Source organism: Thamnophis elegans, chromosome 12 (genome assembly GCF_009769535.1).
Source record: "Thamnophis elegans isolate rThaEle1 chromosome 12, rThaEle1.pri, whole genome shotgun sequence".
Taxonomy (NCBI): domain Eukaryota; kingdom Metazoa; phylum Chordata; class Lepidosauria; order Squamata; family Colubridae; genus Thamnophis; species Thamnophis elegans.
This window is the reverse complement of record NC_045552.1, coordinates 14,680,631-14,705,686: the sequence shown is the minus strand read 5'-3', so window position 1 is coordinate 14,705,686 and position 25,056 is coordinate 14,680,631. Positions and strand designations below refer to the sequence as shown.

Below are 25,056 nucleotides of genomic sequence, written 5' to 3'. Positions count from 1 at the left end.
AAGTAATAGCGTTCCATGCGCCTTCAGCGTTTAGTCATGCTGGCCACATGACCACAGAGACGTCTTCTGACAGCGCTGGCTCTTTGGCTTTAAACGGAGATGTGCACTGCCCCCTAGAGTCGGGAGTGACTAGCGCATATGTGCGAGGTGAACCTTTACCTTTATCTTATCTTATTCTGCTCATCACTTTGGACACCTGCTTCTTTAGAGATGTGTGCCTAGTGCTGTTTCAGCCTCATTTTAAACGTTTACTCCAGTCAGTAAATCTGCAAGCGACTTTGGGAAGGCAGTTTGGAGGACATCTCCCTCATTTGAATCATGTCTTGCAGGAAGAAGTTGCAGTACCCAAATGATGGCTCTAAATTTGCATAGGATTGCGATTGCAAAGAGTGATAGTTTTCATTAATAATTGACTACAGGTAGTCCTTGACCATTTCCGTTACTAAGTGAGACATTGGTTCAGTGACTTTTCCCCCACTGTACGACCTTTCTTGCCACAGTTGTTAAGTGAGTCTGGTTTTTCATTGAGTTTGCTTGCCAGAAGGTCACAAAAAGGGATCACGTGACCCTGGACCATTGCCACTGTCGTAAATATGAGTCAGCTGCCAAAGGTCTGAATTTTGATCACGTGAACGTGGGGATGCTGCCACAGTTGTAAGTGTGAAAAACAGTCATAAGTCATTTTTAGTGCCGTTGCAACTTTGAACGGTCACTAAATGAACTGTTGTAAGTTGAGGACTACCTGTATTCTTTAAATGCACTTGCTATCCAGTGCAACCTGAATTGTTAGATGGCCCGAATGTTGTGTTGAAAGTGCAGTGACAAACACCGTAGTTTTTGTGTTGATATTTACATCCTGGTAGTTGTCATAGGCAATGAAGTTGGTGGGACAGGAGTAGCAGTTTTCATGCTGGAGAGAGAACCATTCTGTCCATGGAGATCAGATGCCTCCCCAGAACGATCAGGAAAAGAGGCAAACATCCATTGGCTCCAAAGAACAGGAGGGAAAATCCTTGAATTACTACCTGGGAACAAGGATCTTTATTTATTTGTTTGTTTGTCAAACGTACAAGATAGCAGGTATAAGTATGAGCATGGACATGAACAAAGGAAATGAATACAAATAGATGGTAGGGACGCTGGTGCACTTATGCACGCCCCCTTTATGGACCTCTTAGGAATGGGATGAGGTTCCCAGTAGACAGTTTAAGGTTGAAGCTGTGAGGGTTTGAGGATGTAACAACAGAATCAGGTAGAGCATTCCAGGCGTTGACCACTCTGTTGCTGAAGTCATATTTTCTGCAATCAAGTTTGGAGCAATTTACCTTGAGTTTGTATCGATGGTTTGCCCATGTATTATTGTGGTTGAAGCTGAAGTAATCATTGACAGGTAGGACATTGTAGGAGACAATTTTGTGTACTGTGCTTAGGTTGGACCACAGGTGGTGCAGTTCCTGAGTGTCCAAGCCCAAAATTTTGAGCCTGGTGGCATGAGGGATTCTATTGTGAGCAGAGGAGTACTCTTCTCATGAAATACTTCTTGACCCACTCAATAATATTAATGTCTGACAGGCAGTGTGGATTTCAGGCAGACAAGCTGTATTCGAGAATTGGTCTGGCAAAGGTTTTGCATGCTCTAGTTAGGAGTACAATGTTACAGGAGAAGAATCCTTGAATTAGAACTTGGGGGAAAAGGATCTTTATAATGGTTGTGACTTCTTGTTTAGTGCGGTGGACCAATTTTCTCTTGCTGGGTCATACCTATTCTCAATAAAAGGTTATATGTTTACAGGGATAAGATTTACAACTGAACTTGGTCTGAAAACAATCTCATTCATAACGCCCCAAGTAGACAATGCATCAGTTTGGCTGTGCCAGATGAATGAATATCAAGAGTCCTTCCTATCAGTCATCATTCCCTGCCACTTTAATGCCAAGCGATATTAAAACCTTGTCCTGATGTATCCTAGGTGGAATTGGCTGAAAACAAACCTTGATTGAAGGGGATGTTGATAACATTGAATTGCTTCCCTGTGAGAGAGAGCGAGAGAGAGAAAAAACCAACAGATGAGATTTATTCATTTAGAGAAAGAGGGACTAGAAGTGGGTGTGTGCAGGAAGGAGTGATGGGTTTTACAATTGCACATAAAAGCAAAATACCATAAGCGTTGCTCGATTCCACAGCACAGAAATTCCACAGTGCAGGGATTATTCTTTGTTAGGAGAATCACAAAGTAAAATAACCAAAGTGCATTAAATGTGGAGGCAAACTTTGGAGGTTTAGGGAAGGAGAGAGAAGAAACATTTAATGGGGGAAGGGAAGGGAGAACAGCAAAGTTTAATCCACTGAAGCGTGCATCAACTTTTCCCTTCAACCTTAAAATTCTGAATCTGCCCTTCTACCTTTGCTCTCCCTGGTTGAGTTTGCACAATATATTAACTCCAAGTCAAATGCATCACTTTATGGCTTATTAGGTAAGTAAATCTATCTCTACAGTGCAAAGTATTCATTGCCATTGTTGGTTCCTCTCTTTTTAGCCTTGTTTACAATATTGGCCAGAACCAGGTCTCCAGCAATATGGGCCCATGCAGGTGGAATATATATCTCGGTCAAGTGATGAAGATGTTGTAGCCCGTCTTTTCCGGGTGCAGAACATAACACGGGTGAGTTTGCTCTAAACATCTGCACTGTTTTTTTAATTAAATCAATGCCTCCCTCCCTCCCTCCCTTCCTTGCTTCCTTGCTTCCTTCCTTCCTCCCTCCCTCCATCCCTCCATCCATCCATCTATCCCTTACTCACTCACTCACTCATTCACTCACTCCCTTCCTTCCTCCCTCCCTCCCTTCCTTCTTCCCTCCCTCCCTCCCTCCCTCCCTTTCTTTCTGAAAAACTTGACCTGAAAGGAATGGAAAGGGGAAAAGGGGTTGCACTGTGATCATTTGGGGCAGAGACATCTTCGGACAGCGCTGGCTCTTTGGCTTAGAAACAGAGATGAGCACCGCCCCCTAGAGTTGGGAACAACTAGCACCCATGTGTGGGGGTGCTAGTCTTAGAAATCTTAGAAAGGAAAACTCAGGTGGAAATCTCACTGCAGTTTGCTCAGAAACTGGTAGCTAGTTGTCCCTTTTTCAATATAGTGTCTCTCCTGTCCCAGGTCATTACAGTGGCATTAATAATGCCACCCACGGAGAGTCAATCTGAAAACCCGCTTTGAGCCTCCTAGGATTTTCATCCTTTCCACTGATTTTGTACTGAGCTTTCTATCCAGTGCTGTTAAATTCCAGGCTCGCTTAGCTAAGGGCGGGTAATTCCCCCTCATTCCATTCCATACTAACTACATTATATTGCAAATCTACCCATATTATGAAAGTATTACAGGGCCTCATTTCCTTATCCCTGCTTCCCTTCTCTTTCCCTTTCAATCTCTCTCTCTTTTATTATTATTATTATGATGCGGTGAATACCAAATGAATGCAAGCAGCCAACAGTCATTGACTGCCAGGAGATAGATAGCTGGCCGGCTGGCTGGCTGCAATATACGGTAGTAGAGATATGCATACTTCACAACTATGGTTGGAAGGAGTTATATGGATTTTTGGGAGTGCAAATGCAGTAGTGCTACAAAAGAGTTGTGCTTTTCTGGATTTTGTACATCAGTAAGTGCCTCTTCCAAATCATTTTTGAAACAAGTGTAGCTCTAATACAGGTAGTCCTTGACTTACAATAGGACCACAATCTCCATTGCTAAGTGTTGTGGCCCGCCAGCAGCCAGCAAAACTGGCAGCAGATTTGGACAGTGAGGAGGTTGGGGAGGAACATGGGCCAGTCCTGGAGTCTGGGGAAGGCTCTGATGAGGGCTCGGTGTCGGAGGCAGAGAGGGGGCCAGGACCATCTGACAGTTATCAGCTGCCTTCAGAGTCAGACATCAATGAGGCAGACGAACAGCTGGAGCCTGTTCCCAGTGTGTGCATGTGCAGAGTTGCCAGGCAAAGGGAACAGCTAAGGAACAGGGGTCGAATTGGGAGTAAGGCCACTGGTGGATGGTGAATAAGTAACTTTTTTCAGTTGCTTTGTAACTTTTGAATGTAACTAAACAAGTGATTGTCTGTGTACAAGTTGGAGGTAATACCTCGACTTCACTTAGTGAACGCTCAAAGTTACAACAGCACTGAAAAAAGTGAGTTATGACAATTTTCCATACTTATGACCCTTGCAAACATTCTCCTGGTCATGTGATCAAAATTCAGAGGCTTCGCAACTGACTCATATTTATGACCATCGGCAGTGTCCCAGGGTCATGTGATCATGTCTTTTGATGTTCTGACAAGTGATATCAATGGGGAAGCCAGATTCACTTAATAACCATGTTATTAACTTAAGAACTGCAGTGATTCACTTAACAACTGTGGCAAGAAAAGTCATAAAACGGGGCTAAATTTACTTAACAAACATTTCACTTAACAACAGAAATGTTGGGCTCAATTGTAGTCATAAGTCAAAGACTTTCTGTATTCAGGAATAAGTCCAAAGAAACAGTAACTCAGAACCAAATAAGAACAACTCATTTGTCAGAATATTCATGACTGGCAGAGACATGGTAACAAGGTCAGCCAATGAATAGGGTTTAGTAACAAGGTCAGCCAATGGGAGCTGAAACAGCTTGGAGCCTCAGTGTGGTTTAGCCCTGCAGTTCTGAGTGCTGTGCTGAGAATTGAAACTGAAACTTTTCTGTCTGCTCTGAACTGAAACAATCTCTCCTCTACCACATTGGAAGAATCTGCTGTTGGTATTGTACATTTATTCTTGTGTTATTATGTATATAAAGAAGTTAATGAATCCTGCTGAATCAGTTATCCATGTGTGCTTTCTGGATGTGATTTCTACTGCAAACTCTGACATCATTTCATTCTTCTATGCCCCATGAAATGTCCCATGCCTCTCAGATGATTTATAGATGATGTTCTAAAGTCCATTCTGGAATGAATACATTAACAGTTTTAATTTACTCCACCTCATTTAAATTTTATCAACATGTAGCATCATCAGAAACACAAAGAATCTTGATATGCTTGTATACTTGGTTGGTTAGGTATGCATTAGATCTAGAGGATTTTGTTCCTCTCCCCAGTTAAAGAGTTGAAAAATGTTGAGCGGTATTGTCTGAGTAGAATTGCCTGTGATTCATGTTGTACTAAGTAGGTAATTCCCTATTTTCATGAATCACAGACTCCATGCTATAAAATAATATAAGCCAGTGGTTAGCAACTACTGCATTGAGGCCCAACAATGAGTCATATTGTAAATGAAGTTGGGTACAACGAGGAGAACCTCAATTTAATGAAAGTGTAGAATTTTAGGAGAGAAGTTCAGCTGGTGTAGGTTTATCTCATTTTGAAGTGAAGTAATATTATTGCTGTCTGAAAAGACCTTCCCCCTCAATAAGAGTTTGTCCTAGTTATGCAATGATTGAAAACCAGCTCTCTCGCCTGTTTCTATGCCCATATCTCCATGAGACGTTCCTTATGTCATCTCCAGCATGTATGTGCATGATGGCCGGATGATTTTCAGCCTTCCAGAGGGCGTGGGGAGCTCGTCTTCATTCTCCCCAGGCTTCAGGAAAGCCTCCAGAGCCTGTGGAGGGTGAAAAATGGGCCCAATGGTCCTACTAGACGTTCGGAGTTTCAGTGAGCCCTGCACGCATGTGCGGGGGGAGGTCATTGCATTATGGGTGGGGTCACACACACGTGCACTATCGCGCACATGCGGCCTTTTGGCACCCAAGCAGAAAAACGTTCACCATCACTGCCCTAGAACAATATTTCCTGATCACGAACTCTTCCCAGAATTCTGTTATTTTTCATGATTTCTAAGAATTCTGGGAGTTGAAGTCCCATGCATCCCTGGGAAACACTGAGCAAGAATATGGGCAATCAATCTCCAGGGAGTTTTTGAACGGCATTCTGAAGAGTTTATTCTAAAAGCAAACAACTGAATACAATAGAAACAAAAATCAATAAATTTGATGTAATTTCTTAAGACTGAACCTAAATCTGGCTAATAAGGTTAGTCTTTTATTATGCATATTCCACCTTAATAAAATTTGCCATTTGAATAGGTTTTTGGAGCTAAATTCAAAGATTTGGGGAGCTGTGAATGGTTTAGTGCAGGGTTTCCCAAAACTTGGGACTTTAACACACATGGACTTCAACTCCCAGGGGAATTTGTTTGTTTGTTTGTTTGTTTGTCAAACATGTAAAGATAATAAGTATAGGTATGGACATAAACATGAACAAAGGAAGTAAATACAGATAAATGGGGACAGTAAGACGGATGTAGGCACACTGGTGCGCTTATGCACATCCCCTTTATGGACCTCTTAGGAATGGGGTGAGGTCCACGGTAGACAGTTTGAGATTGAAGATTGAATTCTATGAGTTGAAGTCCACCCATCTTAAAGTTGCCAACATTGAGCAACTCAGGCTTAGTGTATTTTCATCCTAGAAGAAAAAGCAAGGAGATGGACAGCTGATATCACCTATCAGATTCCAAGTTGTGCTTCATCCTGGAGAACAGCTGATTCAAGACTTCTGGTTTTAGCAAACTCTTGACAGGAAGAGAACTAATAACAGGACTTTTTTAGTTACAGGAAGGACACTTGATGGTCCAGCACTTTCAGTACCTGCGGTGGTCAGCCTACAGAGATGTTCCAGATTCGAAAAAGTCTTTCCTGAATTTATTAGCCCAAGTAGAGAAGTGGCAAGGAGAGAGCGGCAATGGCAGGACCATTGTCCATTGTTTGTAAGTATTCTTTGGATTAAGTGGGAAAAGACCGATGGAGAATCAATGTTCCTCAAGTAAGGGAGGTGGTATTCTTATCTCCAAATCAATTCCACACTATTGTTTGTCTTGCGTTCTGACCTAGGCTTCCCCAAAAAGCACGAAGCAGATTCCTGGTCCCAACAAAATCCCTTTTATTAAATGAATGTGACTTTCTCTCATTCACATTCAGCAAAGGCCTGGTAAACAGTCTTTCAAAGGTGAAGTTATGACCACAGACCTTATATAGCTTGGAAAGCTGCCATGTAAATATTTTCCAAACGCAGTGCTGTTCAAGGAAAGACTTGGCACAGAGTCTCTGAGAGTCACGGACAGATCTTCACACTCCTGAAACAAACAAACAAACAAATAAACAAATTGCAAAAGCCCACTCCCCTTTCGCTCCTCTTTTATTTCCTATGGGAGGAGCCATTCACCATCCACCTGTGGCTTTACTCCCAAGCCAACCCTGATTTCTTAGCTGTTCTTTTCTTCTGGCAGCTCTGCGCATGGGGACACTGGGAACAGGATGCAGCTGTTCCTCTGCCTCATTGCTGTTTAGCTCCAAACGCAGCTGAGAACTGCCAGACTATCTTGGCCCCATCTCTGCCTCTGATGCAGAGCCCTTGTCCAAGCCTTCCCCAGCCTCCAGGAGTAGCCCATGTTCCTCCACAACCTCTTCACTATCTGACTCTGCTGCCAGCTCTGCTGGCAGGTCTGTTAGCAACACAACTCACATAGAATTATGGGGTTTTATGGACTGGAATTCTTCATAGCCAGAGAGTCTACATGGAAATAGTTGAAATAACACTGTAGGTAAATGTCCTTTTGCAAATCCAGTGCCTTTAGTTTCTAATATCAAGATGAAGATCTGTCAATACTGTAAGCCCTACTGTGAACTTACTATTATATCCTGGTCAATAAGAAGAAATTAATCTTAAGACTCTTGATTTATGTATAATGACAACTATGGTTTAAATAAGCATGGATGCTTATACAAGGAAGAATGGAAGAGGAGCAGGGCAAAGACAGCACAGTCTTATGCTGCATAGAATTAAGATCAAGTGAAGTCTTAGAAAACTTTATAATCCCTTGGTAAATTCACATTTGGAATATTGCCTCCAGTTTCGGTCACCATAATATAAAAAAAGATGTTGAGACTCTGGAAAGAGTACAGAGAAGAGCAACAAAGATGATTAAGAGGCTAAAACATACAAAGAATGGTTGCAGAAATTGGGTATGTCCATTGAAAAGAAGGACTAGGGGTGACATGATAGCATGTCATATTTGACACAAAGAAGAGAGGGTCAACCTATTTCCCAAAGCACCAGAGAGTAAGACAAGAAACAATGAATGGAAACTAAGCAAGGACAGAACTAACCTAAAAATAAGGAAAACATTCTCAACAGTGAGACCAGTACACAAGAAACCAGTGGAATGGCTTGCGTTCAGAAGTTGTGGGTGCTCCATAATAGTATAACCTTCATTGTCATTGTACAAAATAAATACAATGAAATTGGTTGTATCCCTGGAGGCTTTTAAGAAGAGATTGGATAGCCACTTGTCTGAAAAGGTATCAGGTTTCCTGCCTGAACAGGGGTTGGACTAGAAGACATCCAAGGTACTTTCCAACTGTTATTCTGTTAAACAGATTGCATGGGCCTAAGGGATGTTCTTGAAAGCTATAGTTTAATGATCCAGGTTTGTTAGATCTAACCCAGGGGTCAGCAACCCGCGGCTTTGGAGCCGCATGTGGCTCTTTCATCCTTCTGCTGTGACTCCCTGTCACTAGTCAGCTCCATAATTGATAGGACTTTTAGTTAGTACAGGTAGAGGAAAAAAGATGCAGCACTAGGAGACTCAATGGTGGGGGGAACCGGACTTCCAGTTGGCTCCAGAATTGAACAGGGGGCTTCTGGTTAGGACCTTTGTGACTCTTTGAGGGTTTAAGGCTGCCGACCCCTGGTCTAACCAGACCACAGAATCTTGTGTCCTGTACAAGTGTTCATTAAGCACATCGGTGCAATTAAATTGAGAGGAAATGTAGTCCTATGCCTCGAACGCTTTTTCCTCAGTATCCCTACTCACCCCATTAACTAAACATTTCACAAGTTCTGCCAAGAAATCTGAAAAACTTCTCTAAGTCCCAGGGATAATGCAATGTGCAAAAAATAAAATAAAATAAACCACAGGTTGTAGCTTCATCTAAGTAAACAGCTGCAGCCAGGGATTAAAAGCAGCCAAAACTGATTTCAAAAGGTATCTGCGGAAAAAAACTCAATCACTGTGTTGCTCTTCAGCTGTTGATTTTTGGTTGAACAACATCCACACTCCAAGAGAACAAGCAGGCTTCCAAGTTGACAAGGGCATCCAGCAGCGAAACAGCCAAATTAAGGTTGTGTATTAGTCTAAAGATAATTTGGCAGCATGTCTGCAAATTCCAGAGGGTAAGGAATTGAAGAAAAGGAGGAGAGAATAGGGGGCTTTGGCTCACAAACAGCCATCTTGTATACATCTGGCTAATTTGATTATATCAAGTGTGAAAGATTTATTAGCTCTGAAGGGAATCCATGCCCAGAAGAATTTACAGCGCAAGCTGGCAACATGCCCATACACTGCTGGGAGAGAAACTAATTTTGCTTGGGTCACACCAGTTTACAGAAAGCCAAACAGGTGCTTGAGTTAGGAGCACTTGAAGCGGCTTAATCTTATACTTGGAGTTTGAGACAGTGACAATCTCACGCACAGGTGTTTGGTTTGATTGATTTGGGAGTTGTCATTTCTAAATGCCCATCTTTCCCCCCCCCTTCAAAATAACATTCTGGAATAGAAAAGCTGAGTGATCAGATCCAGGAAAAAAGACAACAGACTTTCCCTGTTGAGATTAGCTTCAATATTGGACCAAATGCAATAGCAGTAGAGCAAGAGAGAGAGAGGCTGGCCAAAATGTTCCCTGACCTGTTTTCCGGCTCAGAAAACAGCCGTCAAAGAGTTTAGCTAGTCTTGTTACAAGAAGAAAAAAGATAAAAAAAACCTACTGCCACCTTCACTTGCAACAGCCTTCCCCAAATCTAGAGATTCCAGATATGTGGAATTTAACTCCCAGAATTCCTAGCAAAGGTCTTGCTGGCTGGTGGATTCTCAGATTTGATAACCAAAAAATCTGAAGCATGCCTAGTTTGGAAATGATCGCATTAAATACAGGTAGTCCTCATCTTACGACCACCATTGCGCCCAAAATTTATGTTGCTAAGTGAGAAATTTGTTACGTATAGTATAGCCTTTATTGTTACTGTACATCATGTATACAACGAAATCGGTTTTAGCCTCACTGCAGTCCATGCCAAAAAATACATAAATAGTATAAAGAATAAACCCTGTTAGGAATATAATCTAACGGTTGGGTTGGCAATATATAAATCATGTAACAATGCTGTACCTGTTTCTTTAAATCATACTGTAAAATGTGATTGGTTGCTGTTTCCTCAATTGGCCATAAAAGGGAGCCAGAATGACTGTTAGCTCTCTGTTTGCTAGATGCTGGGCTGATCTGATCTGAGTGTTTTGGAAGCTGGCTGTTAGAAAGTGCTGTGAGCTATTTTGCAACTGCTAGCAAACTTTGAGTACCAGACTATTCGTATGATTATGGACTATGTTATTTGGATTATCCCTTAACTGAAAGACATTGATGACTGACTGTCTTATCCGTGTATGACTTGGACTGTTTGATGGACTCTGATACCTCTATTTCCACGAAAGTAAAAGCCTATTTAAACTGCAGTGTCTCTATATGCCGGTTTGTGTGTTCTCCAACACAACTCTCACAACGCTTCTCTGAATGCACTCGCTCTCCCAACAGGGAGCTTACCTACCAAACCCTATGCAAGTAATTAGAGGGGGGGGGGTGGAGAAAGAAAGAAAAAGAAAAAAACTAGTCATACATTTCCACGCATATGTGGAGTGATTGTGGTGAGTTAAGTGGGTTTTGTCCCATTTTACAACTTTTCTTGCCACATTACTTAAGTGAATCACTGCAGCTGTTAAATTAGTGACACAGCTGTTCCTTGAATCTAATTTCCCCATTGACTTTGCTTGTCAGAAGGTTGCAAAGGCTGATCACATAACCCAAATAGTCATAAATGTGAGACAGTGTCAAGCATCCAAATGTAAATCACATGATCCTGGAGATGCTCCAACGGGTCGTAAGTGCGAAAAATATTCGTATGTTCACTTTTTTCAGTGCCGCTGTAACATTAAATGGTCACTAAGTGAACTGTTTGTAAGTTGAAGACGACCCGTAATAACAGCCGTGCCTCAAACCCAAACGTGAGATCCCAAAACTTGTGTATGGAATATCCCAAAGAGTCTTTTGTTATTTGAAGATGGTTTCCATCCTATCCACTTAAAATAGGTGAAAATTTCAGCCCGGTACAAATAATAATACAATGTTGGCATTTATGCAATACTTTTCCTCGAAGGTTAATATGCTGCGTGACCACAACTGTGTAATAGTGCTTGCAGCTATTATCTTCATTAACAAGTTGCTCACCGTTTCGTAGTATAACTGTTCCCTTTCCCTCTGTTTTTTATTATTATTATTATCTTTAAACTCCTGTGTGTTTAAGCACTCAATTGAAGCTTGCTCAGCAATTTAATCTCTTACTAAGGGTTATTTCTCAGCTATTGACACCAGCCATCATATTTTATCAGAAACAGGCAGTCTAGGGCCGTGATGGCGAGCCTATGGCACGCGTACCAGAGGTGGCATGCAGTCTTCTGACCGAGGATTCCTGGTAAAGCATAAATCACACGCTTAGTCCCCAAAACCCTCTTTTATTTAAACGGCTGTGAATTATGGTCATTCACAGCCCTTAATGATTCACAAACAGTCGGTGAAGAGTCGGACATATGTCTGCTACAGTCTTTCAAGGTAATGCTGATAAGCACCCACCTTTATCTCCCTTGAAACGCTGCCAGAGATCTAATTGCCTATTGGTTTTGTAAGGCCAAACAGAGCACAGAGTCAAACAGGAGCTTCTCAGAATTTGAACCGACCAGAAAGAACAAAGTTGCTTCCTGCAAAGGCTGACGCCTGTTTACTCCTCTTTTATGTCTTATGGGAGGGGCCAATCACCTCCAAGCCTTACTCCTGAGTTGCTGCTTTTTTCTTAGCAGTTCTTGCTTTTTAGCAGCTCTGCGCATGCGCACACTGAGAACAGGCTCACAATTGTTCTTCTGCCTTGCTGATGTCAGGCTCCATAGGCTCCGGAGGCAGCACATCACTACCAGATGGCCTTGGCCCCCTCTCTGCCTGCAACGCAGAGCTCTCGTCCGAGCCTTCCCCAGACTCCAGGACTGGCCCATGCTGCTCCAAAACCTCCTCACTGTCCGACTCTGCTGCCAGCTCCACAGGCCACCGGCAGACCACAACACGCAGATCCCACTCTGTGGTCATGGGCACTGTTGCCCCAGCTCAGCCAGCTGGTTGTCAGATTTCTGACGTGTGCACCTGCCAGTTAGTCATCGGGTTTCCGAGGCGTTCTGGCGCTCACATGCATGCGCCTTCCAATTTGGGCACCCTGTGGCTAAAATGTTCGCCATCACTGGTCTAGTGTCTCTTTGTTTTCAAAATGGCTATGTTGAAAGCTTAACCGAGTTATGCCTCACCCGGAAAGAAACACATCGTTTGCTGAAAAAGTGTGCAATCCGACGGTCTAATTCTGCCTCTTGTGGGAATCATAAGAATAAGTATGAAACTAATTTCCCGTTCATTACCAGTTCATTTCCATGCCAGTTCATTATTATTCCTCTTGACTTGAGCAAAACAAAATGGACAAGAGATTGCTTGTGCAGCTTTTGCTTATTTACTAGATTTATAGCCTAGCCTGTCTTAACTGTAAATAACTTGCATGGGGATTAAGAGAAAAATGCCAAATACAAAAAAGAAAAAAGAAATGATTGCTTTTAAAAAAAAGTTCAAAGCATAACTCCAGCCACACCGAGTAGAAAGTCATCAGTTAAACCAATTAATATCTAAGATGAAGAGATATATCTTGCTGCTTTTTCTAAAAGACAGCAAGGATTGATTGTAATTCCTGTGGGTTTTTCACACTTTGAAGACAATAATAAAGCAGCAGGTCCTTCACTGTTCGCTGAACAAAAGTCTCTGTAAGCTGACCAGCATTTGACTAAGCACCATTTTACAAATGGTGTAAATGTTTGAGAGTCCTTTGTTTAAAGCTTCCAAATGACATGGTTTTCAAGGATCAGATAAACCATAGTAAATGTGACGCAAAAATGCCATGAATTCTGCATCTTATTGTTGTGACCCACCAGCGGCCAGTGAGAAGGTTGGAGAGGAACCTGGGGGTTGAAGAAAGCTCAGACGAGGTCTCTGTGTCAGACGCAGAGAGGGAGTTAGACAGCAGTGAGGCAGAAGAACAGCTGGAGCCTCTTCCCAGTGTGCACATGTGCAGAGCTGCTGGAAGACAAGAACAACTAAGAAAGCAGGGTCGACTTAAGAGTAAAGCCACAACTTGGAGGTGATTTATTTATTTATTTATTTATTTAACTTGTATGCCACCCACTCTCGGAAGACTCAGAGGAGTCCTCCCAGAGGAAACAAAAGAGGAACAAACAGGGAGTGGGCTTTTGCAGGAGACAATTTGTTCATTGGGTCTGGAAAGTTCTGTTTATGATTATAAGAGCCTCTGTGTCAAGTTTTGCTTTGCCCGGAGTTTGGAAACTAGTTATCTGACAGTTCTCTAAACAAGATAAGGTGCGTGTGGATGAACATTCCTCTGAAAGACTGTTTGCTAAAGCCTTGCTGACTGTGAATGAAAGGAATTCACAGTCGTGTAAATAAAAGAGGTTCTGCCAGGTACAAGACTTTGCTTCTTGCTCTCTAAGGAATCCTGGGTCAGAACATTTATCTCAAGTTAGAACATTTCAGCGAGGGATAACTACATGTGTCCTGTGAGTAGCATCAACCCATCTTTTAATTTTGTGATTGTACAATGGTATGGAAAAACTGGACATGTATATCTTTGCTTGGGGTTATTTGGTGTTCTCTCTCTAATGCTAGGCTAAATAGTGACTACCGCTTCACAGTTCTTCTTGGACTTCTTTTAGCTGTATTCTTCATGTGTCTAATTTCTTTCTGTAGGAACGGAGGTGGACGGAGTGGTACCTTCTGCGCCTGCACCATGATCCTGGAGATGATCAGGTGTCACAAGCTGGTGGATGTTTTCTTTGCCGCAAAGACCCTTCGCAACTATAAGCCAAATATGGTCGAGACCTTTGTAAGTAACGAGTAGCATTGATCTGACCTATTTCTTCTAAAGAGTGCTCTGGTATTTCTTCAAGAAATTATGGAACTTGCTCCCATAAAAGGTGGCAGTGACTTACAAAAACTGAAGGTGGATCAAAAGAAGGTCCATACTCAGAAGCTTATACCAATTACTGTGAACCTTTGATATGGAAATTCTGTGGAATCATCACAGCTGGTAGAATTCAGCATGCTACTAAATGAGAATAAAACAGTAGAAATTTTCATTCATGACATGCTTAGAAATGTCTGGGAAGAAATTGGTTGCCCTTATGAAGAAAAATAAAACTACTATAGATGGAGATTTACTCTGATCCCTAGTGCCAGGTGGTATAAGCTTCTTGGTTTGATGAAATGGTAGGCAACTGGTTTTCCCATTTGTGCTTTGCGAATTCTGCAATGAAAATAGATTCTTAGTATGCCACATTCACACACACAAACACGCACAAACACACACACATGTATATACATAGATACAGGGGTGGGCTTCAAAAATTGCAGCAACGGGTTCTCTGCCCCATGGCTGGGTGGGTGTGGCCATGGTGGGCATGGCCTAGTCGGGCTCCTGCACCATGGGGGGAGGGGGGAATTTATTGCAATCTCCAGGCTCCAGAGGTCTTCCTCGAGCCTCCGGGAGGGCAAAAACTGGTTCCCCTGGCCTCCAGATGCCCTCTGGAGGCTGGAAACAGGCCCATTTCCCCCCTTCCCCATGCCTTCGTGCAGGCCTTGTACTTACCTAGCATGATGAAGGAGCTGCGTGGAAACTCTTGGGAGGGGAGGGACGGGGTGGGAGGGAGTGGCATTTAGGGGTTCACCGAACTGGGCAGAATCCTAGCTAGAGGATCTCCCGAACCCGTGCGGAACCCCAGCAGCCCACACCTGGTGTGTGTGTGTATGTGTGTGTATGCACCCTGTTTTCCACTGTCTCAGGAGTTTGCCTAAATTCATGTTCATTGCATTGGTGGATCTATGTAACCATATCATCTTCTGCTGCATCCATCTTCTTCTGTCCTTAACCTTTCCCAACATCAGGGTTTTTCCCAAGGAGTCTTCTCTTCTCGTTTGGTGGTCAAAGTATTTGAACTTTAGCTTCAGTATTTGTCCTTCCAAAAAACATTCAGGGTTGATTGGCTGGCCACATTATAATATCATTAAACCAAATCAGAATGGAAGAGGGAAGTGATACATGCCTGTTTAATCAGATCAGGCGGCATAACTGCATATACAATAAATATCTCAGAGGAAATGTTTTCTCTCTGTATCCATGTCTTCCCTCCCTCTACAAACATAATATAGATATTATGTATGTTATGATGAATAGAAATAGAATAGAATAACAGGGTTGGAAGGGATCTTGGGGGTCTTCTACTCCAACCCCTGCTTAGGCAGGAAACCTTATACCATTTTAGACACATGGTTATCCAATCTATTCCAGTGTTGGAGCATTCACAACTTCTGGAGGCAAGTTGTTCCACTGATTAATTGTTCTAAATGTCAGGAAATTTCTCCTTAGTTCTAAGTTGCTTCTCTCCTTGATTAGTTTCCACCCATTGCTTCTTGTTCTACCCCCAGGTGCTTTGGAGAATAGTTTGACTCCCTTCTTTGTGGTAGCCCCTGAGATATTGGAACACTGCTATCATATCACCCCTAGACCTTCTTTTCATCAAACTAGACATACCCAACAGCCTCAGAACTACATCTCCCAGCAGCCTCAGCTAGCATGGTCAATGGGGGAAGGATGCTGGTTATAGGTTCAGCAATATTGGACAGATTTTATATTCTGTAGAAGAAAGAAAGGCATGCCGTAAACATTGCTTCAGAGAGGAAATACAAGATTTGGATTTTGAATGATGCATTATGAAATTTCTCTCTTGCGAAATGAAATGCCTGTAGAGGCTGCTCTGATAGCATTAGAGAGAGAGAATAATTCATTTGAGCAAGATAAAGGATGGAATTAAGCCAAGGCAATTTAAAAAAAAAAGTTAACTGGCATGGAGTTGGGTAACCTATTGGGCTAAATTGCAAGGTATTAGGATATGCAAACTAGTGTTTTCAACCAGAACTCAATCTTCCACCAACTTCTATTGAACCTGCAAAATCTGATTCCTGAGACTCAGCTTAATGATCTCACCACAGGAGTAAACGAGAGTGTTGCTATTAGTAGAGCTTCACTGAGTTGCGCCTGTTAAAAGATCTGGCCCCCGCATGCATCCTTCTCTGATGCTGGAATTTTATTTCTCTACATTACTTATTTCTCTACATTATATAAAAAAAGAGGATTCCCCCCCCCCCAAATCCAAAAGTATTATGTCGTTAATCTCTTTGATCTCTTCCTTTCTGACGTCCACCCACAGATGAAGCTTTGGTGTTTTTGCTTCACAGGTTATCAACAAACTAATTGAATTTGCAAAAGTCTGCTGCTCCCACCATATGGAGTTTCTGCATTTATTTAATTATACATATGGAGGGACGTGGTGGCTCAGTGGCTAAGATGCTGACCTTGTCAATCAGAAGGTTAGCAGTTCGGCGGTTTGAATCCCTAGTGCCGCATAATGGAGTGAGCTCCCATTACTTGTCCCAACCTAGCAATTCGAAAGCATGTAAAAAAAAAATGCAAGTAGAAAAATAGGAACCACCTTTGATGGGAAGGTAACAGCATTCCGTGCACTGCAATGTGCTCTACATGGGGCTGCCCTTGAAGAGCATCCGGCGACTTCAGCTAGTCCAGAACGCTGCCGCGCGAGTGATTGTGGGTGCACCTCGGTTCGCCCACATAACACCCATCCTCCGCGAGCTGCGCTGGCTACCTGTTGATCTCCGGGTGCGCTTCAAGGTGCTACTTGTCATGCATAAAGCTCTCCATGGTAGTGGATCTGCGTACTTGAGAGACCGCCTCCTGCCAATTACCTCCCTGCGACCAATTAGATCGCATAGATTAGGCCTCCTCCGAGTACCATCTGCCAGTCAGTGTCGACTGGCAACCACACGGAGGAGAGCCTTTTCAGTAGCAGCTCCGACCCTTTGGAACGATCTCCCCGTGGAGATTCGTACCCTCACCACCGTCCAGACCTTCCGCACAGCCCTTAAGACCTGGCTAGCCCGTCAGGCCTGGGGATAAAGATAATCTGCCCCCACCCGAATGATGAATGAATGTTGTTTACTATTTTTACTTTTATGTACTGTCTTGTGTCTATTGTCTGTACCCTCCTTCCCCATTTTATGTAAGCCGCCCTGAGTCCCCTCAGGGAAAAGGGCGGCCTATAAATACTAATAAATACTCAAATATTCAATATAAATACCTTCGGCATTTAATCATGCTGGCCACATGACCACAGAGATGCTTTTGGACAGTGCTGGCTCTTCGGCTTTGAAATGGAGATGAGCACCGCCCCCTAGAGTCAGGAACGACTAGCACATGTGCTAGGGAAACCTTTACCTTTTATGATTTCTGTAGCCACCTATCTCATTTGATTGATTCTGGGTAGCTTGAAAAACAACCCAATAAAACTGGCCGACACCCAAGATTAAACTGTTAACCCCACTCATCATCAGTAGTAGTAGAACCCATCTATCCCCTGACTCAAATGCCTAGAAAATAGCCAGGACTTCAGTGCCATACAACTCTCTGTGAGGGATGCTGTTCTACCTAAGTTCTACCCAACTCCAATGTTGTTTAATAGAAGGGACCTTCAATGACCTAATGGTTATGACATTGGCTTGCCAATTAAGAAGACCCAATTATTGCATGATGGAGTGATCTCCCATTCTTGCCCCAGCTCCTGCCAGCCCAGCAGTTCAAAAACATGCAAGTGTAAGTAGATAAATAGGTATCACTTTGGTGGGAAGGTAACAGCATTCCGTGCACCTCGGTGTATAGTCATGCTGGCCACATAACCATGGAACCATCTTTGGACAATGCTGGCTCCCTCAGCTAGGAAGCAGAGATGAGCACTGCCCCCTAGGGTTGGACATGACAGGGGAAATCTTTACTCCCCCCCCCCCCACAACTTCTATATTAAATCTGGTGGGGTAGGCAGAAGCCATACAATAAATCTGTGGATCATTACTCAGTAAGCAATCACACCTGGAAATATTTTTTCAACCAGTTGACATTAAAGGCACCGGATTACAAACTGGAAGAAGAATCTTGTGTTTTAGGAACAAAGGCAGAGCTGTGTGACCTTCAGCCAGTCACTCTCTCTCTGCCCTAGGAAGCAGGCAATGGCAAACCATTTCCAGAGTCAAGGTTCAAGAGTCAGGATTACCTCAAAGGGATGTCCACACACACAAACTGGTAGAGTGTGTATCAGATTATAGTTAGTGCTTAGAGTGTGTATAGGACTGTAGCTAGTGCTGTTATACTTTTCTAGCTTCTTTGAGTAGAAAGGATAATGGGAATTAGGTTATTATTTATTCCTTCATTTATACTTTGTTTTTTCCCCCAAGTAGGTCAGAATAGCATAAGTATTCCCCCCCCCCTGATTTAAACCTCACAACTATTCTGTTGAATAAAACAGGACACAAAAGGCCTGAGGTTAGATTGGAGGTAGAAGATCTGCCAGCCTCACTTTCTACAAGTTTCCAATTCTTTTTTATTTTAATAAAGATAAACCTGCTACATTAAACTGGTTTCTACATCCGTTTGCATATATTAGTGTAGGCTTCCTTCTATTACCCAATTTTGCATATTGTCTTACCTAACATACTTTCTCTTGCTTGGTGTGAGAAATGAGTGCGTTTTACACGAGCTGCATTATAAAATTCAGAGAAGTGTGAAAATGAAAAGATAATTGTGTCCCGACCCGTATAATAGTTTGTGAATTGTGAGTTCTCTTGTAACATGTTATGGAACATTGAATATCTTTCTTCTATACTTCTGGGTTAGACGTATCTCAACACAACTATCCCTGTGTTTATTCAGTGATTATTTCATTCTTGGTCTTAAATTCAGAGGGTCCAAGACCATGATTTTGTAATGTTTTCCTAACTGGAATAATATCAGGGATGCAGTGACTCAGTGGCTAAGATGCTTAGCTTGTCGATCAGAAGGTGGGCAGGTCCACAGTTTGAATCCCTAGCGCCGCATAATGGAGTGAGCTCCTATTACTTGTCCCAGCTTCTGCCAACCTAGCAGTTTGAAAGCATGTAAAAAATGCAAGTAGAAAAATAGGGGCCACCTTTGGTGGGAAGGTAACAGCATTCTGTGTGCCTTCAGCATTTAGTCATGTGTTCACATGACCATGGAGACATCTTCAGACAGCGCTGGCTCTTTGGCTTTGAAACAGAGATGGGCACCACCCCCTAGAGTCAGGAATGACTAGCACATATGTGCGAGGGGAATCTTTACCTTTTTTTAACTGGAATAATGCCGTACTTTTTGAACTATTTATTTTTCTTCCCCTACCAATCATTCTGAGATATGATTAGATTTTAAATAGGATTCATGGCATCTTTAGATCATTTTGCGCAATAGACCTTTTTTTTAGAATTTACAGGGAGTAGCTTAATCAGTTGTACTGTAGATCTTTGTCACAATTACCTTATCACCGGAACTCTTTTGCTATAACTTAATTCTTCCTAGACAGGAACTCATTATTTTCAGAACTTAGTTGCCACAGCTGAAAACAGCTGCCCTGTTTTTTTTTAAAAAAACAAGACTTTCATGAAATGGTTGCTCCTATATAATTTATATATTTATATTTAATATAAATTATATAATTTATATGTTTATAGTATATATTAAAATGGTTACGCCTATATAAGGGTGCCTCAGTGGCTAAGGCGCTGAGCTTGTCAATCAGGAAGGTCAGCAGTTCAGTGGGTCAAATCCCTGGCACCGTGTAATGGAGTGAGCTCCCGTTACTTGTCCCAGCTTCTGCCAACCTAGCAGTTCAAAAGCACGTAAAAAATGCAAGTAGAAAAAATAGGAACCACCTTTTTGGTGGGAAGGTAACAGCCTTCCGTGCACCTTCGGCATTTAGTCATGGCGGCCACATGACCATGGAGACATCTTCGGACAGTGCTGGCTCTTTGGCTTTGAAACGGAAATGAGCACCACCCCCTAGAGTCAGGAATGATTAGCACAAATGTTGAAGGGGAACTTTTACCTTTACCTATATAATTTAGGCTTTTTGAGAAGTAGGTAGTAAGTCCCCTCCCTTTCAGACTGTAAAAACCAAGGCCATCTTTTGCATCAACCAAAGACTTTTGTTAGGGGTGACCAATTTTTCAGGCCTCTGGTGTCATTATGCTATCTTATTTTACTAGGCTGTAGATGTTGAAAAATATTGGCAAGTTCATCCCAAGTTGACATGTAACAGTGTTGAAATCTCACATGAGGTTTCAGCTCCCCACTTTTTTAAAAATCATATTTAATTTGGCTCAGTGGCTAAGACACTGAGCTGATCAGAAAGGTTGGCAGTTCAACAGTTCGAATCCCTAGTGGCACATAACAGAGTGAGCTCCCGTTACTTGTCCCAGCTTCTGCCAACCTAGAAATTCTAAAGCATGAAAAAAATGCAAATAGAAAAATAGGGATCACCTTTCATGGGAAGGTAACAGCATTCCATGCGCCTTCAGCACTTAGTCATGCGGGCCACATGACCATGGAATTGTCATCAGACAGCGCTGGCTCTTCGGCTTTGAAATGGGGTTGAGCACCGCCCCCTAGAGTTGGAAACAACTAGCACATATGGGCGAGGGGAATCTTTACCTGTACCTTACAATATCTTTACAGGATAAAGTTTGCATGCACTCACTCTCTTGTTTTCTTTTCCCTTAAAGGAGCAGTACCACTTCTGCTACGATGTAGCCCTGGAATATCTGGATTCACTAGAGACCAGATAGCATCTTGTCCAAGCATCCCAAAGGCAAGTGTTTGTATTGGGTTTGGGCAAACCTGCATTTTGCACCCAGATTTTTTTTTGAATTAGAATGAGTGAGTGAGAGAGAAAACAAAGCAATGCAATGGAATAAAAATGAAAAAAAAAGAGGCAAGATACAAGGACTATGTTGTTCATTCTCTACCTTCATTTTTGTTCCTATCCTCCTCCTCCTCCTGCTTCTCCAGTTGCCAGCAGAGCAGAGCCTATACAAACTCAACCCATGTACACAGTGTTGTGCATATGCCAGCCATGAGTTTGATACCTGCGTGTCATTTCTATGTATATGGATACTGGTGTGCGGAACGGGCATCCCCGGTGGGTCTCCTTGTGACCGCTAAGACTCATCGGCTGGAAAGAACCCAGCACTACACAGACAGCAGACAACAAGCAAAATCCAGCCTCTGTCAACACGGCCACAGGAGATTGGAAGAAGCAATGGGATTCCTTCTGAAAGCTAAGATGCTTTCTGGGCAAAAGGGAAAAAAAAAAGAGCCTCAATCAGCTTGCAGTTGGTCATTCTTTGGGAAAGCAACGTGGGACTCAAAAGCTCATTGGACTTGTACAGTTTTCATTCTGTCTTTATAGCCACCTCTTTCGTGTCTCCAAATGAGTGCCTGCCTCCAAAGAGAGTCTGTAAATTTTCCATGTGGCAGGAAAACTGCTGTTAAAAACAGAACAAAACCCCGTCATCTAAGTGGAAGGAAGCACCCGTGCCTCTTTCTTTCCAATTGAGGTGTTCAGATATTCTTCATAACCACCGTAACTGTACACCTGGGTGTTTTGTTCCAAACAAGCTATGGAAGAGCCTTACTTAGACCATAGAATCTAGGATTGGAAAAGACCTCGGAGGTCTTCTGGTCCAACCCTCTGCTCAAGGCATGAGACCTTATACCATCTCACTCAAACGGTTGTCCAGTCAATGTTTGAAAACCTCCAGTGACGGAGCACCCACTCCTCCAGGAAGCAAGCTATTCCATTGATTAATTGTTCTCACTGTCAGAAAATGCTCAGAATAATGGTGCCTGCAGCCTGCTGACCCTGTCAGGCATCTTTCCAGGCAGGGGGTACCTAACCATAAAACTTCCTCAATAGTGTAACCCCTTCGACAACTTTGCCACAAGAACTCACGCACAGATGCAGACTTCATAGATTACCAACAAGCATGTAAGCCAGAAGAGAATCAGTTCATAAGAGTGATTCAGCAAAGGGGCATGAGTGAGAAAGGGAAAGGTCCTATCAATCCAGATAATTCTGTTTTAGAGTCAAGTGTCGACTTTCCTGTGTGTGCTGGTGGCGGTTTTGGAATGAAAACGCAATGACAAATAGCTGTTTTCAGCACCTATGACTAATGTGGTGAGAAGACATTTATGCTTTGGAAAGGTGAGCTGGTTGGGTTTGCTGGAATAGGTAGCTTTATATTGCCTTTGCGCAGTTTGGCTTGGAGTCAGAATTTACAGGAGTTAGTGCTCAAAGATGCCAGCATAAGTATATGAAGGATGGGCATGTATGTTTTTATAAGAATCCAAGACCTTGGATCTCATTTCTTTCTTTTGCTCCATCAGCCAAGCTAATCAGATTATTTCTACGTCTCCCACTCTTGGTGCAAGGTTCTGTTGAGATAATTAATACAGGAGTTTTTAATGCAGAATAGCATTAGAGGAGGGGATGTGCTCTGCATGAAAATTGAGGCCCGCCATTCATTTATTTAAAGAGCCCACAGACACTCCAGATAGACTTAGCAAAATTTTTGCCAAATGTGGAGGACCAGCCTATTCAAAACGTTTGGCCATTTCACTTAAAAAGCCCAAAGCCTCCAATTTTCAGGCAACAGGATGCAGACAAGTACATGTGCAAAAGTTTAAAAAACAATGCAGACTTGTTAATGTGCCTTTGTATCCTTTATGACAGGGGTCAGCAACCTGTGGCTCTGGAGCCGCATGCGTTTCATCCCTCTGTCACCGGCCAGCTCCACAATTGATCGGGCTTTCGGTTAGGACAGGTAGAGGGCTCTATGGTGGGGGGAACCGGACTTCCGGTCGGCTTCAGAATTGAATGGGGGGTTTCTGGTTAGGACCTTTGTGGCTCTTTGAGTGTTTAAGGTTGCCAACCCCTGTTTTATGAAATACATCACACTGAATGGTCTTCAGCTGGAGCCACAGTAAAGAAGTAAACAGCATCAAAGTGGCAGTTGTCATTCAAGTGATTGAAGCCCTTCCTCTTTTTGGTGCACGAGAGACATAAAACACATTTTAAAAAAGAGAGAGGAGTTTCAGGTGCCTAGTGGTACCCATTATTTTGATCCCCTTCCTCATGAAACCTCTGGATTTCAGGCCATGAATCTTGGTGGGGTTTTTTTCCCGAATTACTTTTAGTCTTGTCAACAAAGAGCATTAGTCACCGTGTTGATAGATGCATTAAAGGAAGAAGATTCTTCTCAGTCAGGATATTGATTGAATTAGCCAAGGGAAAGATCCATTGGTTCTCAGAACAGATATAAAGTTGATGCATTTCTTCTGGGGGGAAATGTGGGGAAAGAAGCATAAATATGAACGGAAACTCAGTCCAATACTTTTAGGAATGACATGGCAGCTTACATTATTCCATGAATCTACCAGCTTGTATTTTCTGGATTGTTTTGCCCAAATGTCACATCTCGGGACTTTGGGGGAAGGAGAGAAAGGAAAGCCCATGGCAATCAGTGAGACCTCCTATTTTGGATGCAGTCTTTTCCTTTTTGGGGGAGGAGAAAGTGGGGGGGGGGATTTAAAGCTTTTTCTTCCACAGTGAATTCTGGGGCGAGTGAAGTGACGCCTCTCCAGAAGTAGCAGCTAAATATAGTAGGGCAAAGAGATATGGAAACATTCAGAAGGAAGATGAATGTATATAATAACATAAAATGTTCATAAATGTAATCCCAAATGGGTGATTGGACAGAAAGTTCTTTGCAAGAGCTAAGTTGAGAAACATCTTAAAATGTTTTAATCAATTCTTAAGCAAGAATTCATTAAAATTGATTTTTAAAATGATTTTTTTTAAAAAAAAGACTAGATTTTGCTTCCAACTGGTATGGTGCCTCTTAGGATACTTAAGAGATTATTTTTCAAGTACTCCAAAAAGTTTGAGAAGTCAATCCTAGATATTTGTAGCTAAGCACAATAATAATAATAATAATAATAATAATAATAATAATAATAATAATAATAATAATAGTGTATATGTGTGTGTGTGTGTGTGTGTGTGTGTGTGTGTGTGTGTGTGATGTCTCTTGTTACCTATCACAAGGTCAGAGGCAAGTAGGTAAGTCAAGCATTGTTAGATGCTACACGTTTCATCACTTTATACTACTTGTGTATGAAGTCAGTGTGGAAAAGGAAGAATGGAATTGGCTCAGTATAGTTAAGAGACAATCATCAGAGGCCCAGGTGTAACATGTAGTTGTGCCAGATTCAAGTAAATGAGCAGAATGGAGTTACCAAAAGGTATAACAGATGGGAACCTGAGGCTGAAACAGAAGGACTGTTCTTTTTCTCTTCTTTTCTCCTGTGGATGTGGATGTGCATGTGAAGATGAAGATTGATGAATGGGACTAGCAATGTGTATCGTCTTGTGTTTAAAGCAAAGACAGATGCCTCGTGTGCTTTTGCAGAGTTTGTACTGCTAGAGTATTAAAAAGGCCAAGCCTGGAGTACAGTTTCATAGAAGTGCAGAATATGGGAGCTTGGAGAAATATCGTGCTTGTGGGAAGTCACATTTTTCATTGTGAAAATAAGAGAAGAAAAACAAGAAGTTCTAGCTTTAAAGATTGGTGAACTTTAAATGGTGTACTTGGAAATATCTTTGAAGTTGAAGACCACATATCTTAAAAGTTGCCAAGGTTGAGAAATGTTGGTTTAGAAGCTTCCCTCTAAGTGAGCTCTTGGGATTTTCTCAATAACAGTGGTACTTTGGTATTCAACAGCTTCGAAACTCACCAAATTTGGTACTCAGAACCAAACAGAACAGAATAGCAGAGTTGGAAGGGACCTTG

General features: G+C 42.4%; 1 protein-coding gene across 1 annotated transcript in view; it reads left to right on the top strand.

The window, feature by feature from the left end:
• LOC116516210 (receptor-type tyrosine-protein phosphatase U-like) overlaps positions 1-23,064 on the top strand; it is a 68,932-nt gene extending 45,868 nt beyond the window's left edge. Inside the window, exons 12-15 of the mRNA XM_032228633.1 lie at positions 2,539-2,664; positions 6,643-6,800; positions 13,984-14,119; positions 20,929-23,064. Of these exons, the coding sequence (XP_032084524.1) occupies positions 2,539-2,664; positions 6,643-6,800; positions 13,984-14,119; positions 20,929-20,991 (483 nt within the window). The 3' untranslated portion in view covers positions 20,992-23,064. The remainder of the gene's footprint in view (positions 1-2,538; positions 2,665-6,642; positions 6,801-13,983; positions 14,120-20,928) is intronic.
• Positions 23,065-25,056: the final 1,992 nt, after the last annotated feature.